The 16,689-nt window shown below is 67.2% G+C and overlaps 1 protein-coding gene across 4 annotated transcripts in view; it reads right to left on the bottom strand.

The window, feature by feature from the left end:
- Positions 1 to 16,689, bottom strand: part of RXRA (retinoid X receptor alpha) — a 93,174-nt gene that overhangs the window by 12,167 nt on the left and 64,318 nt on the right. For 2 of the 4 annotated variants that reach the window (XM_070455974.1, XM_070455977.1), the window contains exons 2-5: positions 15,012 to 15,277; positions 9,659 to 9,809; positions 9,007 to 9,186; positions 1,826 to 1,995 (exon numbers count right to left, since the gene is read on the bottom strand). In XM_070455974.1, the coding sequence (XP_070312075.1) occupies positions 1,826 to 1,995; positions 9,007 to 9,186; positions 9,659 to 9,809; positions 15,012 to 15,277 (767 nt within the window). Of the gene's footprint in view, positions 1 to 1,825; positions 1,996 to 9,006; positions 9,187 to 9,658; positions 9,810 to 10,291; positions 10,392 to 10,586; positions 10,693 to 15,011; positions 15,278 to 16,689 lie in introns of those variants that run through there. The other 2 variants (XM_070455987.1, XM_070455980.1) reach the window with 2 other exon arrangements.

Raw genomic sequence — 16,689 nt, 5'->3', positions numbered from 1 at the left:
GGCCTCACTCAACAGTAGTTTCAGGAGCTCTGGCCCCGTGCCGGAGAGGGCGGGGCCTGCCCTGTCCCAGGAGGGGACTGCGGGGCCCCCAGGCTGGGACCTGAGGCTCCCCCAGGGCAGACAGGTGTCCCTGGTGTGAGGTAAGGGGCCCAACGAGCCAGCCCCAGACGGGGACCCAGGCCAATCCGCCAGTAGCGTCCACAGGAGGGCAGAGCCCTCGCCGGCCAGCCCACCGGCCTGTCCCCTAAACCTCCCGCCCGTTCTACATTCCCGGAGCGCGCAGGGGGGGCCTTGTTTCCTCGAGACGGTGTCCTCGCTGGACAAGAGTAAAACCTGGCAGACCGCTGTCGATCCCTGACTTTTCCTTCAGCGTCTGCTCAGTCATGAGGTCCCCGCAGCAGCCCTGGCTCCCCACTGGGACTGGAGAGGGGCCGCTGGGTGGGGTCGGACCACAGACCAGAAGGACTGTCGAGGGTCAAACCGAGGGGGGTCACTGCACACGAGGGGCAGCACCCCCAGAAGGAGGGGGCCTGCCTCCCCTGGTGGGGCAGCCAGTGGGGGGTCTGAGAGCGGCTGCAGCCTGGGGCGCCCCATCACAGGAAGACAAGGAAACGGGCTGTCCTGAGACCGCAGACAAGACGGGACCCCATGCTCTGAGACTGGGCGGGGGCCGTGAGCGAGCACCTACAGGCACGGCAGGGTCCCGTCCCCGACCGCAGCCAGGCATGAGGGACAGTGTGATGGCGAGGACGGAGAACGGACCACCACTCGCCGCGCCGTGACCCCCACAGCATCAGGGGCGCCGAGCCCCCATGATGGGGGCACAAGGGGGTCAAGGGGGAAAGGGCTCCCCGAGGAAGGGACACTTTCCAAGGCTGAAGCCGGAGGAGGAACAGAGGAAGCCACAGGAGCAGGGGCCCTGGGGCAGCGGGGGCGGGGGAGCAGGGCGTCCAGGCCACCGTGAGCCAGGGACGGAACGGAGCGGGGAGGCCAGGGGGACCTCAGGGCCACCCTGAACCCACACGGGAGACACAGACCACACTGAGACCCAGGGCTGCCCACAGGCCTGGCTGCAGGATGGGCCAGAGGTAACAGGAAGCTGGAAGGAAGCCGTCAAGTCCTGGGCTTTGAGCCCAACAGCCGAAAACTGCCCACCTGATGGGCAGCAGAGCCTCATGGATTTGGGGCGGGGGGTGACAGGGTCCCCCTCCAGGCGGGGGGGCGGTGATGAGATGACGGGGTCCCCCTCCAGGAGCACTCCCAGGAGGGGTGTGATGATGGGATCCCCCTCCCAGGTGGGGGGTTGATGATGGGGGTCCCCCTCCCAGGCGTGCTCCCAGGCAGGGGATGATGACAGGGTCCCCCTCCAGATAGGGTGTGATGATGGGGTCCCCCTCCCAGATGGGGGGTGATGACAGGGTCCCCCTCCCAGGCGGGGGTGATGAGATGAAGGGGTTGCCCTCCCAGGCGTGCTCCAAGGCGGGGATGATGAGATGACGGGGTCCCCCTCCCAGGCGGGGGTGTGGTGACGGGTGCCCCTCCAGGCGGGGGGCGGTGATGAGATGACAGGGTCCCCCTCCAGGCGGGGGGCGGTGATGGAATGAGGGGGTCCCCGTCCCAGGCGAGCTCCCAGGCAGGTGGTGGTGATGAGATAATGGGGTCCCCCTCCCGGGCGCGCTCCCAGGCGGGGGGCGGTGATGGGATGACGAGGTCCCCCTCCAGGCGGGGGGCAGTGATGAGATGACGGGGTGCCCCCCTGTCCCGGGAACACTCCCAGGGCCCCGCCCCCAGCGCAGAGCACACAGGCGTGGGCGGGGCCTCTCACCGAGCCGGGGCTCAGCCCCACGCTGGCCTCCACGTAGGTCTCGGTCTTGGGCTCGACGGCCAGCTCGGCCTCCAGGACCTTCTCCACGGGCATGTCCTCGTTGGCGCTGCTGGTCGGCTCCGCCTCGCCCTCGCCCCGGTCCTTGCCGCGCTGCCTCTCCTCCTGCACGGCTGGGGGGGGCGGGGGGCGGCCACTGGTCAGCCCGCAGCTCCCGGGGCCGCCTCCACCCCCGGGGCCCGAGCAGTGCGCCCACCCACCAGCCAGACCGCAGCCCCGTCTCTGCCCCAAGCTCGGCCTCCCGCTCCCGGGGAGCTGTGCGCACTGAGAACAGGCCATGCCGCCTTTCGGTGACTCATTCAACCACGGTTCACACCAGGACTGCCCAGGGCCGGGGCAGACGGGGCCCCGCTCTCAGGAAGCCGACGGTTCAGCAGGGATCCCGAGGTGGAGTGAGAAGGGCTTTGATGGGCTATGGATGCAAGCAAAGCCAGGAAGGCTTCCCGGAAGAAGCGGCAATGAAGTTGAAGGAACAAAAAGATAGGGATGGCCATCCAGGCAGGGAAGGGGGCACGCACCAAGGCCGAGGGCCAGAGCAGAGACGCTGCTGCAAGGGCCTCTCGCATCAGCAAGAGATCAGAGTGGGCCAGGCTCCCGGACAGGGCTCAAGGGTCCCAGGAGAGGGAGAGGGTGGGACGCAGACCTCTGAAGATCCACGCCCGCTGCGGGGAGGAGAGGGGCTGGGGTGGGACACAAACCTGGGCGTGAGCGGGGACGTCAGGGCTGGGCGGATGGGGCACGGGGTGGGCGGAGGGGGTGTCCAGCATGAGGCTGGAAGACTGGGCAGACAGGGGCAGCTTAGTCTCTGGGAACCCAGGAGAGAGAGAAGGGTTTATTTCAACACGCCCCGAGGACACCCACGTGGAGGAAGGACAAGGGGGGACCGGGCACCCCATGCTGGGCATTCACAGACCCTCGATCTCAGAGCCCGTGCAGCTCAGGCCGCCCTCTCCCAAGAGGGGCTCAGACTTCCCTGAGGTCGCCCTGCAGGCCAAGGGGATGCTGAGCCAGAGCCCCGCAAAGCCCCGAGGGGCTCCTGCAGCGTCCTGGGCTGACCCCACTCCCCACCCATCTGCTGGGGACAGCAAGGACCCCGGACCAGAGCGGTGAGGGGAGTCCGCAGCAGGGAGAAGCCTAGTCCAAGATCGGAGGGCTTGCCGCACAGCCCAGCACCCTCCCAGCGGAGCCCCGGGCATATCGGGTGGAGCCCCGCGGACGCCCGGACACCCGAGCTACAGCAGCTGCACCAGGACTGGGCGGTGCACCCCAGCCCCCCAAACCCCGAGCCCACCCTCCCGTGGTCCTGCCCTGCTGAGCCAGAGCGGGTCCAGGCATCCCCTCAACACCCCAGGTGCCCTCAGCGCCCACCTCAGACAGGGCTCTGCGGGGCCCCTGGGGACCCCAGCACAGAGCAGGGGCTTGTGCGAGGCCACTCATGGAGGGCTGCGGTGTGCACACAGCTGCCGTACTGAGCAAAAGGGCCTGCTCGCAGCCCCTCACCCCCAGGGGCCAGGGGAGCCTCCGTTTTCTGAGCCTGGGGGCGTGAGGGCTCCCCTCTGGGGCTCCCTGGGGTCCCCGGGCCCCACACAGCCCTGTAACAGCCCATGTCGAACCCTCTCCACCAAGTCGGCCCCACCGATGACCATTCAGAGACACCAGGACCCATCGATGCCCTTCTCCGGGCCGTGGGGCGTCCTGAGGGCCAACCTGCCCTCCTTCCTGCCTCCACAAACGGCTGTTCACAGCTGCCCCCTGCCAGGGGCTTCATTCTCCGAGCCCAAATGCTGACTCAAGCGAGGGACTTTCCGTTGGCGCAGCAGGACTCCGGACAGGGGTCGGACGACACTGCAAACCGGACCAGCTGGGCCACGGAGCAAGGCAGGCCTCGGGCCAGAGCTTTCGCAAGCCTGGCGCTTCTGCAAAGTCTGACAGCTGGTGGGGCTGGGTGGGAAGCTCAAGCTGACCGGCTGGCCCCCACCCCCTACCACAGAGTATGCTGGGCTGGGCCGGGCACCTCCTCAGGTCACCATCTGTGCAGGGGACTGGGTCACAGGCCAGAAGGGTGGACCCAGCGCGAGGCAGCCACACGGGCCCATCTGGACCACAGCCGAGTGATGGGAACTTAGAACACTGGCCGGCAGTGTCCCCGAGACCCTGAGGGTGGGGTCCCCGGGGTCTGTGCTCTGGACAGAGCTGAGAGGCAGCTGAGAGGCACGTTTTACCGAGTGGGGAAACTGAGGCCCAGAGCACCCCTCACGGCTGAGCTCTCAGGAGAGCAGGCGGCTCAGGAGTCAGATCTGCTCTGCCCCGGGTGAGCCCCAAGCTTCTCCGGGCCCCAGCACCCCCCCCAAGTGAGACTAACGGCACCCGCCTCCCAGGGATCCGTGGGCATTGTCCTCCGTCTGCTTGCGACTCCTGCCCCCAGGCCCCCCATGCTGTGGTCCAGTTATGGGGGTGCCTGCACTTGAGACAGCCCTGGGCCCAGGGGTGCTGACCAGGGGGCCCTGGCTTGGGGTCGGGCAGGCAGAACTAACTAGGAAAGCTCTGTGAGTACCCTCACTATAAATATTATGGTTTTATTTATAGACGGCGGTGGGACGCGGGGGCTGGGATTCTTGCTGGGCCAGGTGAGCCGTCGTTTGACTGACGTCCAGCCGGCGGGAGGCCTCAGGCAGGAGGGGCGGCCAAGACAGGGCCTTGTTCTCCTCCCAGCCCAGGGCTGGGGCGGGGGGGCTGCAAGGGGATGCTGCAGGAGAGCAGAGCTGGTGGGCCCCCCGCCGGGATTCCCAAGAAAACCCCTGAGGCCAATCCTCCCCAGCAGCTGAGCCAGCACCTGGAGGGGTGCTAAACACCCCAACACAGCCAGGGTCCCCGAAGTCAGCAGACTCTGGCGTGGGAGCCCTCTCCCCTGGGGAGTCGGGCAGGGAGCTGAGAGGTGGGAGGGGGCGTCCAGGTGGGGAACCCCACGCCTGCTGCCTCCTTTGCTTTGGGCATTTCCCCTGTCCCCTGCAGGGCCCAAGGGGCAGGCAGGATGGGATTTCACCAGGGGCTCTGGCCTGGCTGCCCCTTCTCAAGGGCGGAGGGGGAGTCCCTGCCGGAGGCCGCAGGGTTAGGTGCCTCCAGCTCAGAGGACCCGGCCCTCCTTCTCCGCAGTCTGCACACGAGAACGGTCACATGCACACAGTCACACATGCACACAGGCTCACACCCAGGCACCCACACATGTAAACCAGTGCTCACACGGACACACATGCACACGCACACATAGACAGGCTCACACACAGATGCACAGACATGTACACACAGGCATGCAAACATACACAACCCCACACATGCGCACACACACAGATGCACACACTCACACATGCACCCAGGCACACAGGCACACACACACAGGCTCACACACAGACACATGTGCACACTCACACACACCCATAAGTGTACACAGGCACACACACAGACGCGCATACACACATACCCATTCTGCGGCCACCAGTCTCCTGCCCCCCCGCCCACCATGCCCCCTGCCATGTTCCTCTCAATAGGACTTTGGGGGAGCTTGCCGACACCCCCATGCACAGGTAAGGAAACCGAGGCTGGGAGAGGCAAGGCCACGCACCCCCCGTGGACAAGGAGGTGGGGACCCGGCTGGGGCTCTCTCCGCAGCAGCACGTGGTGCCACACCCGCCTGCACACGCACGTGTGCGCACACACACACACACACACACCAGGCTCCATCTGCACAGCCGGCGCTCAGAGCCAGCAGACGGACACAGGAAGGAAGCGGGGAGCGGCCTTCCTGAGGGAGGAAGCAAAGCAGAGAGGGGACAGTGGGGTGACCCCTCTGGCTTGGTGCTGTCACCCCAGATGGGGGCCAGGTCTCCCCCTCAGACCGGGAAGCCCTGCGCACCCACCTGCCGCCTTCATCAGACGGGAGCACCGACAGGCCCCGAGTGCAACCGAGCTCAGCGGACAGGCCTGGACCCAGCCGGGGAGGCCTGGCCTGCGGGCACTTCCCATCTGGGCCCCCGGCCCCATGGGCCGCGTGAGCGCCGTCACCCCACACGAAGCCATCACCTGCTGTGTCCCTAGCTAGCCAGCCCTCCCTGCGGTCAGCCAGTCCAGGTGCCAGCCCCGAGCCTGCATCCCCGCTGCACCAGAAGCGACTAGAAGCCTCTCATGTGGGTTGTGTCGGGCAGGGCCAGCCGGCATGGCTGCCCGCCACGGGGCCGCACCGAGGAGGGCTCGGGCTGGCCCTGGGGGCCTACAGCCTACATGTTCCTGCACGGGCCCAGGGTCGCACGCTTGGCCCCCATCGCCGGGCACTGCATTGCCCCGAGTCGTGCCGCCAAAGCGCTGCCCCTGCCGGGGAGCCCTCCCGGCAGGGCTCACGCCCCGGGGCGGGGGCAGAGAGGAAGGAGACTGGCCCACAGAGCCCTCCGCTGGGCGGGCACCGCGGCCACTGAAGAGGGTAAGGCATGGGCGCTCCCCCGCAGCAGCAGGGGGCCAAACAGTGCCGCACCCACGGGCGGACAGAGCCGCCTCCCGCTGCCCCGCAGCTCTCGGGCCAGCGAGGAGCTTCACGTCGTGTTGGGAGCACGGGAGGGCCATGGAGGAGTGTTTTTACTGCCTGCTTGTGACTTATAAATCCAGCAGGAGGCGAGGGGAGGTGGGTCCTGATGGAATCAGGTATTTATCTAATGGCCCATAAATCAGGCCTCAAGGGCCGCAGTGCCTCAGGACGGCGCCCAAAGCTCCAGATTCATGCATCTGATGAGAGCGCGGGCGTACGGCCCTGAACATGACCCCCGAGGCCCCCTCCCTCCCTGGGGGGTGCGCAGACAGTCACGGCACAATGGGTGGGTGTGTGTGACCAGGCAGGGTCCCCAAAGAGGCTCCGGGCACAGCAGGTGCCCCGAAGATCTACCAGTGGGCAAAGGCAGGGGTTCAAATGCACTGATCCCCCAGACCCGAGACTGCAGCTCCACCAGGATGGGAGACGCTGTCTCCACTCTCCCCAGACCTTGGGGGGACAGACCACTGGGGTGTCCCCCAGGCTCTCAAGTGGAAAGCTTGAGAGGGCCTTAGGAGAGGGTCAGTGCTTACTGGACTGCACGGCCCTGGGGACCTGTGTTCGGTCAGTCTCTGGGGCCTGCAGGGAGCCACGTCCGCTGGGGGTCTCGCCTCTGCATGTGCCGCCCCTCCATCCAGATGCGTGCTCTGCCGAACACCCCTCCACTCCTCAGGGGTCAGCTGGACACCGGTCCACCAAGCGCTGCCCAATGCCCACAGCAGGGCTGGGGTCTCCTCTGGGCTCCCACAGGCCCCGGCTTCCCCAAAGGCAGCACTGACCACTCCCGGGGGCCCTGCCTGGCTGTGTGACGGTCACTTTCAATGTACAGACGGCCACAGCTCGCTGACCCACACCTAGGTGCAGACTGATCTACTGCCCACCACGTGCTTGCCCCCTGCCCAAGTGTCCATCCTTCAGGAACAACACTGCACTCACCACCTCCAGGAAGCCCACACCGACTACATGGGGCAGCCAGAGGAGCTAGGGCTGGGCACAGGCCTCCCCAAACCAGGCACACACTTCCTCTGCCCTCTTGCTGGCCTTGAGGAACAAGGTCAGTGCTGGAAGCCAGGGCCCGGTTCCAGCCCAACATGTGACCGTGGCCGAGCCCCGGACCCTCTGGGCCTCAGCTTCTCCACCCGCACACAGTAGGGTGGGCCAGTGTCTCTATGGAACACGCACCCAATCAGGAAGGCTGGGCAGGCAGACCACGGTCAGGCCGCCCCCCAGCTCACGCTGGAGCCCAGGAGGCGCCCCTCTGCGGGGTCCATGGGCACACTGCCCCTCGCCAGTGCCGAGACCCCCGTTCCATCACTGCTTCTCAGCCTCAAGGCACAGATCCTACGGGACCACTGGCCCAGCTGGGGTCTTGGGTTGTCAGCAAGGAGGACTGGGCTCCAGGAGATAAAGGAAAGAGATGAAGACTGCAGCCCCCACAAGAGGGCGGTCCCCAGCGACGAGACAGCCGCCCGGCTCCCCCACAGGATAGGGGGTGATGAGACAGCCGCCCGGCTCCCCCACAAGATGGGGGGTGATGAGACAGCCGCCCGGCTCCCCCACAAGATGGGGGGTGATGAGACAGCCGCCCGGCTCCCCCACAAGATGGGGGGTGATGAGACAGCCGCCCGGCTCCCCCACAGGATAGGGGGTGATGAGACAGCCGCCCGGCTCCCCCACAGGATGGTGGGGAGGAAGGTCACACACACCAGCCTGTGGGGACCGTGGAGCAGACGGGTGCAGGAGGGACACACAGACCCTGACCCCAGACAGCACCTCCCAGCCAGGAGGCCCCAAACCTGGGCCAGGGAAGCCGAGGCCCACAGATGGCAAGGGGCTGTGAGGAGCCCGCCCCAGGCTCAGGCCCCGGCCGACGGGGCAGCCAGACAGTTTCAGTGACCCCAGGGTGCAGCCCTCCATGCGCCCTGCCCCACCACCCGACACACACCTGCTGTCAACAAAACCCGGCCCTGGTCCCAAGGCCGAGAGGCCTGCAGCCCAAGTCTCTCTACTGTGAGGACCTGGGTCATGAGGCACCCCCGCCCCGACTGCACAAGGAAGCAGAGCCCAGACGACCCAGCGCCCAGCACGCTTGGGTCATCCTGATGGTCTCCAGAGCTCCCTGACGCCCACCCCAGCCCCGGGTCTCCTGGACCATCCTCCCGAGTGGTGGCAAGCAGGCCCCAGGACCCACCTGTACACTCTCTGGGGCTCACTGCAGGTGGAGCCCCCACCTCCGACCTCCCGCCACAGCCCCCCAGAGCCCAGGCGGTCGGCAGGCCCAACCAGGACTGCAGAGAGGTTCTGATGGATGCCTCTCCCCAGCGGGGCTGGGAGCCACTGGCAGGCAGGACCAAGGGTGCCTCTCCTGTAACTGCAGAGCCTGGCACGAAGCCGGTGCTCAGGCAAGAGTCAGTAAGTGAGACCAGGGCCCCCAGGGATGCTTGCTAAGCCAGCAGCAGCAGCGGAGGCCTCTGCAGGGAGTGAGAGCCCCGTCATCAGGGGTACGCGAAGGAGCTGCGGGCAGGGAGGGCCGCGCGCCCGGCAGGCCTACCTTCGCGCTTCATGCCCATGGCCAGGCACTTCTGGTAGCGGCAGTACTGGCAGCGGTTCCGCTGCCGCTTGTCAATCAGGCAGTCCTTGTTGTCGCGGCAAGTGTAGGTCAGGTCCTTGCGCACCGTCCGCTTGAAGAAGCCCTTGCAGCCCTCGCAGCTATACACCCCGTAGTGCTTGCCTGCGGGCGGGGCGGCCGTGAGCGCCACGCGCAGCCGGGGACGCGGGCGCGCGGACCCGACACCAGGGCCCGCATCCTCTCTACGTCCGGGCTGACGCCCCGAAGGGCTCAGCCGGCCTGCTGGGCTCGGGCGTTGGGGGGGGGGGTGGCGGGGGGCGGCGTACGAGGGACCCTCGGCCCCGGGCACAGCCCGGCGGCCCCCTTGCCAGGATCTCCACTGGAGCCACCCGCCCGCCGCTCACCATCTCCTGGACTTGGAAACGCTGGGAGGTCCACGGTGGGCGGCTCGGAGCTGCGGCGGCCCCTCGCTGGCCGGCCGGGCTCCTGACTCCTGCACCCTCCCGGGGGTCCTGCGGCCCCGCCCCAGGCCCCGCCCTCCCTGTCCTCGGCCCCGCCCTCCCTGTCCTCGGCCCCGCCCTCCCTGTCCTCGGCCCCGCCCCCGGCCCCGCCCTCCCTGCCCTCAGCGGCTCACCTGAGGAGCGGTCCCCACAGATGGCACAGATGTGCTTGGTGAAGGACGCCATGTTCCCTGAGGGGTGGGCCGGCACTTTGAGGACACCATTGAGGCCCAGTGGGGGCTTGATGTCTTCGCTGCTGCTGACGGGGTTCATGGGCGAGCTGAGCTGCGGAGGGAAAGTGGGGTCGGCCCGGGCAGGTGCCGCGGGGCGTCCGCGGGGCAAGGGAGGCGCTGCCACGCCCCCCTCCACAGAGAGAGAAACGGGGGCTCGGAGGGGGCCTCGCCCACCTCCAGCCACGTGGCGCGGCAGGCCCAGCTCCAGGGACCCCGGCAGGATGTCCACCCCATCGGCTTGGCCAGGCTGGAGGAGGCCGTTCTGCCCCCAGGGCCCCAGCTCCCACGGAACCTCAGGCTCGAAGGAGGACCCTCGAGGCCCCGGCTCACACTCCTGCCCCTCGTCCACCTAAGTGAGAACTGCCTGCCACCCCCGGGTGCTGCCCCCAGCAGCCAGCCAGAGCTCTGGGACACGCTGGTGTGGCTGGGCGCTTTGGGGACCCCAACCCATGGATGGACACCGAAGCCTGACCTGGAGAGGAGGGAGGGGAGAGGGAGGAGACAGCAGCCCCCCAAACACACAGACACACATACAGACACACACGGCGTGGTGGGGGTCTCAGACGGAACCTGCAACCCGAAGAGAGACAGCACCCCTACACACACACACACACATCCTCACCCCTACACACACATCCTCTGCCCCCCCCGCCATCACACACACACACATCCTCTGCCACACACACACAATTCTCACACACACACACAATCCTCACACATACACACAATCCTCACACACACACATCCTCAGCCCCCCCACACACCACACACCCCCTCCGCCCCTCCCGCCATCCTGACGCTGCGCCAGGAGGAAGCGTGGGAAACTCACCGGTCACCGTGGCAACAGCTGCCGCGGCAGTGACACAGCAGTTTTGGTTCCGCTGAGCCCACCCCAGCTCTCCCGTCAGCGCCTAGGGCCCAGGGGTGCTTCCCACTGCACCCTGCAAGCCAGCCGCGCCCCACAGGCGCCAGGGCGCCAGCCGGCAGCCCCCGAGCGCCCTCACTTCTGCAAAGCCCTGACCGAGGCGGAAGTCGGGTCCTGCAGTGCCTCTGGACAGATCGCAGCAGCCGCGCTGATCCCCGGGTCGCCCTAGGCCGGGCTCCTCCTGCACACGGGAGCCTCACCCGCTTCCTTCCATGTGGCCCCGACTCCTGGCCCCCTCCTCCTGGGACAGGAGGAGCTGGTGCTCAACGTGCAGAGAGCACAGACTGAGCACCTGCAGGGACTCTTCCAGCCCTGATCGTCTGGGCTCACCTGCCCAGGCGGCCACCTTGATCTGTGAGGACGTTGAAGTCCACAGGACTCGGGGGGCTGCAGGGAGGCCAGGAGGCCAGCTTTGGCCACGTGGGGCTGTCAGGATGCAAGGGGAGAGACGAGGGGTGTCCAGAGGACCCCACTGCCTCAAGAATGCCCCCCGCCCCCCCACACGGTCTGCAGGCTTCAGCAGCATCTCCCAGAAGACAGTCAACTCAGTGGGGGCCCCGGCTATTTGCCGAGTGTCACCGCGCTGGGCTGTGCCCCATGGGAAGCCCTGACTGAGCGGGAAGAGCTGCCCGGACCCCCTCCAGAGTGGATGCAGTGGCCAGCCAGGGGCACACGGCTTTAAGGGGTCACACAGGTGTGAGCTCAGGCCTTTGGGAGCCACAGCTCTGAGGGGCCCCCTGCATGCTGCAGAAAGGGTGTCCAGTGCCCCAGGAACACGCCAGCCCAGAGCCGCAAGACAGCCCACCGAGCACCCAGCCAGGCGCCCGAGGCCACAGAAAACACCTCCCACCCCCGTGGGGCTGGCCAGGAGGGGGTGGGGGGGGCAGCCACAGCTGACCATGGGGGTTCTGCCTCCTCCCTTCCCTGAGTGACTTTGGGGGAATTATCTAACCACCCTGGGCCTGAGGCTTCTCATGAAAAGACGGGAGAAACACGAGTGCCTCCGTCCAAGGGTCGCCGTCGGGATGATGGAGCGATTTGGGGGCCGCGCTGACAGCGGAGGTCGTGTACCCAGCTTGGGGCACAGCACGCAGTCTCCGCCCGCGCACTGGGGCCTCCGGGGGCCGCCCGCAGGCCGGCTGGGCCGCAGACAACGGAAGGCAGCGCCCAGGCAGAGGGGGCCGCCAAACACGTGCTTGGAGGAGGGCACACCAAAGGACTGCTGGGAAAAGGGCAGGAGACCGGTGTGGCTGGGGTGGCCAGTCAGCAGCAGAGACCAAGGGAGGTCCCGAGGGGCCCTGAGGACACCGGTGCAGGCCGGAGGCTGGGCACGAGGCCTCCCGCGGGCTGTGGGAGCCCGGCCACGACTCTGAGCGGCTGGATCCTCTGGGCGGCACCCCGGAAAGGAACTCAGGCACTTCCTCTGTGGGTGTCCAACCCATACAGGGTGGGTAGGGGCCACCTGTCCTGTCCCCCAGGCCCCCACAGGCAGGCCCCTGGGACCGGTATCCGCCGTCCGTAACCTGAGGCGGGCCTTAGCACCGGGGACGGAGCCCTCAGGCACGGTCAGCATCAGTGGCGGCTCCGTGGCGTACCCAGGGTGGGGGCCCATACCATTTCCCCTCTCATGTCCTTGGCATTCATCTCAGTTCCCACGGAGTCTTCGGGACTGACTGAGATAACCGCCCGGTTCCATCGGGGCCCCAGATCTCCTCCTGTCTCTCGCCGCCCCTCGTCCACGCCCACCACACCCTTCCTTTCCAGCCCTTGCGGGTGAGGCCGATCACCCCCATCAGCATGGAGTGGGAGGCCCCTGAACCCCATGGGCCTCTGCCTGCCCATCGAGGCCAGGGAAAAACCCCCACACTTAGCCTGGTGGACACAGCCTCACGGCCGCGGTGCCCACAGCAAGGACAGGCAGGGCCCACGTGGGTCCTGCCCAGGGAGGCTCGCCAAGGTGGTGAGGTCAGGGTGCCAAGGTGCCCACCCATGCCCAGCACTGCAGGCAAGCTCTGGGCCAAGGTGGGGAATGCCCCCTGGGCTGATGGAGCCCCCGAACCATGGGAGAGGAGAGGCAGCTCAGGCCACAGTGCCTGCGGCCCAGCCTGGTTCTGCCCAGAGCCCCCAGCCCCACCCACATCCACTTCCCCGCAGGGCGTGGTCGAGTGGGGGGCCGTCCCCACCAGCAGAAGTCAGACCGCCTCACTGGTTCCGGCTCCATGACTTCGCGGTTGTGGTTTTGAGGCGGAGGTGGGGGGATGCCCCCCCGAACTCCACCCACACTTCCATGAATATGGGGAACCCCAAGTTTCTAAGACAAACTGCTGATGCCTAGAAGCTAAACTCGGCTTCCGAGGAAGGAGTTATGGGGGACAGGGTGGTGGCGACTGAGGCCTTCCCAGGAACGGTGGCCGGAGGCTGAGCCCAGGGCTCAGCCCGTGGCTGAACTACCGGTGGCCTGACCGACCTACAGAAGGACAGGCGGACAGCTGAGCAGCGCATCAGCGGTGAACGTCGGGGACACACCCGCACCCCTCCGCTCCCTGAGCCCCGGCATCAGCCTCGGGACCTGCGGCTCCTCGCTCACAGGCACCTGCACTCAACAAGCACGCATCGCGTGCCGGGAGCCTCGCTGTGTGCCGGCAGCAACACAGACTAGGACGGACGAGGCCCCAAACCCCCCACCCCTCCCCCAGACAGGCTAACCCCCAAGGCTTGGGGGGCATCACTGCCACCCTCGGGCCCTGCCCCGCAGAGCCCCCACTCCAGACTCATACCCAGGCTCCTCCACACAGGAGCCCTCGGGGCATGCAGGGCAGGCACCAGGCCCGGGGGCAGCAAGGAGCTTTGCGGCCCGAGAACCAGCAGGTGCTGCCTCTGGCCCGGTTCCCAGGGGACAGGTGTGGGCCGGCCCTCGTCTGCTTCTCGCTGAGCGGCAGGCACTCCAGCCAGGGAGGATCGGGGTGTGGTGGCTACGCTACAAAGAACACGGCCAGGCCCAGGAAGGCGGCTGCGACCCCTCGTGCCAACCCTCCAGCCTTCTGTCTGCTTCTGGAAGGCCAGGGGGCACAAGGGAGCACAGGCCCCCAAGAACAAAGGGACTGACGAGGGGCCCAGAAGAGCCAGAGGGTGCTCCACCGAGACCAGCTCCAGACAGGCCCAGCCGACGGGAAGGGAGGTGGGCTCCAGACCTCAAAGCACCCCGCCCTCCTGTGCCAGGAGCGGGGAGTCCTGGAGGCAGGGCAGCTCCTGGGCAGCAGGCAGCCTGCGGGACACGCTGACACGTTAGCCACACGTCTCTGGGTGGGGGTCCTCTGCTGGGGTTCCTCTCGAGCCCGCTATACTGCCCCCCAGGGAGACGGCTTCCAGAGCTCCCCTCACAGGGCCCCCTCCACTGGGGCCTCCTAGATGGACAGGCCTTCCTCTATGGGGGGGCCCCCTCCACTGGGGCCTCCTAGATGGACAGGCCTTCCTCTACGGGGGGCCTCCTCTACTGGGGCCGCCTTGATGGGGACCCTTCCTCTGTGGGGGGCCCCCTCTACTGGGGCCGCCTTGATGGGGACCCTTCCTCTGTGGGGGGCCCCCTCTACTGGGGCCGCCTTGATGGGAGGGGCCTTCCTCTGTGGGGGGCCCCCTCTACAGGGACCTCCCTCTATGGGGCAGGGGAGCTTTCTCCATGGGGGGGCTTCCTCTAGTGGGGTTGGTCTTTCTCTATGGGGACCTTCCTCCACAAGGATGACAGCTGCTCCCAGACATGAATGACATTCAGAAAAGGGAACCCAGCTTTGTCAGGAAAGACAGTTTGAGCCCCAGAAACAGGGAGGACCCTTGGGATTCAAGCAGACCTCCCAGACATTCAGCAAAAACCCCACCAGGAGACCATCAGAGCCAGGAAAGAAGATGAGCAGCTGGGGTCCTGGCACCCCGGGCAGCTCTATCGGGGTTCAGACAAGAAGCACCCACACCAGGTGGGTTGGCGGGGGTGGGCAGTGGACCAGGCCTCAGGGGTCTCCCAGACAAGAGCTGGCTCTGCCAAGTGCCAGCTGCCTCCTGATGCGGACACAACCCCAAAAGACAGACTGTTCCGAGAAGCATCTGAGCAAACTCGACCATGGAGAACACCAAGCCCAGGTCACCTCTCTGAGACTGCTCCAGAGGCAGAAAGTAGAAGTGATGGCACCCGCTTCCCAGGGGCCACAGAAGGTGCAGGTAAAGTCAGGCCCTGGCGCCTGGTCCGGGCCCCGCCCCCTAGTCAGGCCCCGCCCCTGATCCAGGCCCCGCCCCTAGCCCAGGCCCCACCCCCTGGTCCAGGCCCCGCCCGGCACTTACCTGGGGGCTGCCGGTGCCAAAGCCCAGGGTCGGTGTGGTGGGCACCGACATGGAGTGCGGCCCCATGGGGGAGCTGATGACCGAGAAGGGCGGGCCCATGCCGTTGATGGGCGAGCTGAGGGTGCTGATGGGCGAGTGCAGCTGTCCCGGGGAGCCAAGCGAGGGGCCGATGCTGGGCCCCAGGGAGGGGTGCAGCGAGGGGGCGGCCATGGAGCTGCGCGCCGCGGGGGAGCCGAGGGAGGAGGAGCTCACCTGCGTGGAGAAGTCTGCAAGACAAGAAGCCACAGGAGGCCGGTCAGGAGCCCGCAGAGGCGACCCGGCGCCCCTCGGGCCGCAGCGACCACGCCAGGCCTGGAATGGCAGGCGACTGCCCTGCGCAGGGCCCTGCCGGCCGGGAAGCCCTGGCCGGGCACACCCAGAGCTCCCCTCCGGGGTACCCGCCACCCCGGCCCAGCTCCAAGGTTTAGGCTGGGCCTGAGGCAGACGTAGGAAGGGCAGGCTGACAGCCTACCTGGGCAGGGAGGCCAGATGGCTGCCCCTCGAACCCGCAGCACCCCAGGGCCATCCACCTGAAATGCCCGGTGGCCCGGAGTTGCCAGCCTCTCTGCCCATCTACTCAGGGGGTCAAGGTGAAAGTCTGGGGATAATAAAAACCCTGAAGGCTGACATTTCCACCACACCCACCAGGCAGCAGAAACAGTCCATGTCCTCAGTGTGGATGAGCGAGCCAAGCTGGGACGTACATGGCAGGTCCCATTACCCCGTTTTACAGAAGGGGAACTGAGGCCCTGCGTCCTCCCAACTACCCGCTGCACGCACGGGCCTGCTCAGGGACCCAAGCAGCGGTGGCCGAGACACCACACCCCCAGGCCCTCTAACACATGGGGCCTTGGAGAGGTACGGCTTCCTGTGTGCCCGGGGCCTGGTGGCCTGTGGCCCGGGGGCGGGGAGCTTCCCAGGGTGCCTGGTGGAGGGGCCCGGGTGTGCGCCAGGCTGGAGACAGGCAGCCTACAGAAGCTGCGGTGAGAGGCCCAGACCTCCCACACGCCAGCCTTTCATCCCAGGGTTTTCCAAGTCCCGTCAAGCACTAATTGGGCCTCCCCTCCCCACCCCGAGGGCTCAGCGAGAAGCTTCCACAGGAGGGAGGCTTTCTGGGGTGAAACTGCCGCCCGAGGGCCTGAGCAGACCACGGGAACTCAGAGAGGCCCAAACAAGGCAGCTGCAGCCAGAGCTGCAGGCCACAGCGAACCCTGCCTCTGTCTGGCAGGGTGCCCCGAGTACAGCAGGACCCCACCCCCCACCCGGCCCGGGGCCTCAGCCTTCCCGTCTGCAAAATGGTCTCCGGGCCTTCCGGCCAGGCCTGCAGTGATCACACAAGCTTCTGACAAGTCGAGCGGGCCAAGGATGCAATGCAGTGGCCCTCTCCAGGCACCCCCAGGTTGGGGGGACACCCTGCCTGGACCACCCAACAGCCCCAGGAAGATTTCGCATGCCCAAACCGGAGAGCAGCCGTGCACAGAGCGCCAGGCTCAGAGCAGGAAGAAGCCTTGTCTGGGCATCGCCCCCAAGTCCTCCCCCGCATTGGTCACCGGTACCAACAGTCCTGGGGACGCGCTGCAGGAGACTGCCACCTCCAGGCACAGCCAGGCAGGCCCGACTCTGGCCGGAGCTGAGCTAT

This window comes from Odocoileus virginianus, chromosome 2 (assembly GCF_023699985.2).
Source record: "Odocoileus virginianus isolate 20LAN1187 ecotype Illinois chromosome 2, Ovbor_1.2, whole genome shotgun sequence".
Lineage (NCBI taxonomy): Eukaryota > Metazoa > Chordata > Mammalia > Artiodactyla > Cervidae > Odocoileus > Odocoileus virginianus.
This window is presented reverse-complemented; position numbering and strand designations above follow the sequence as displayed.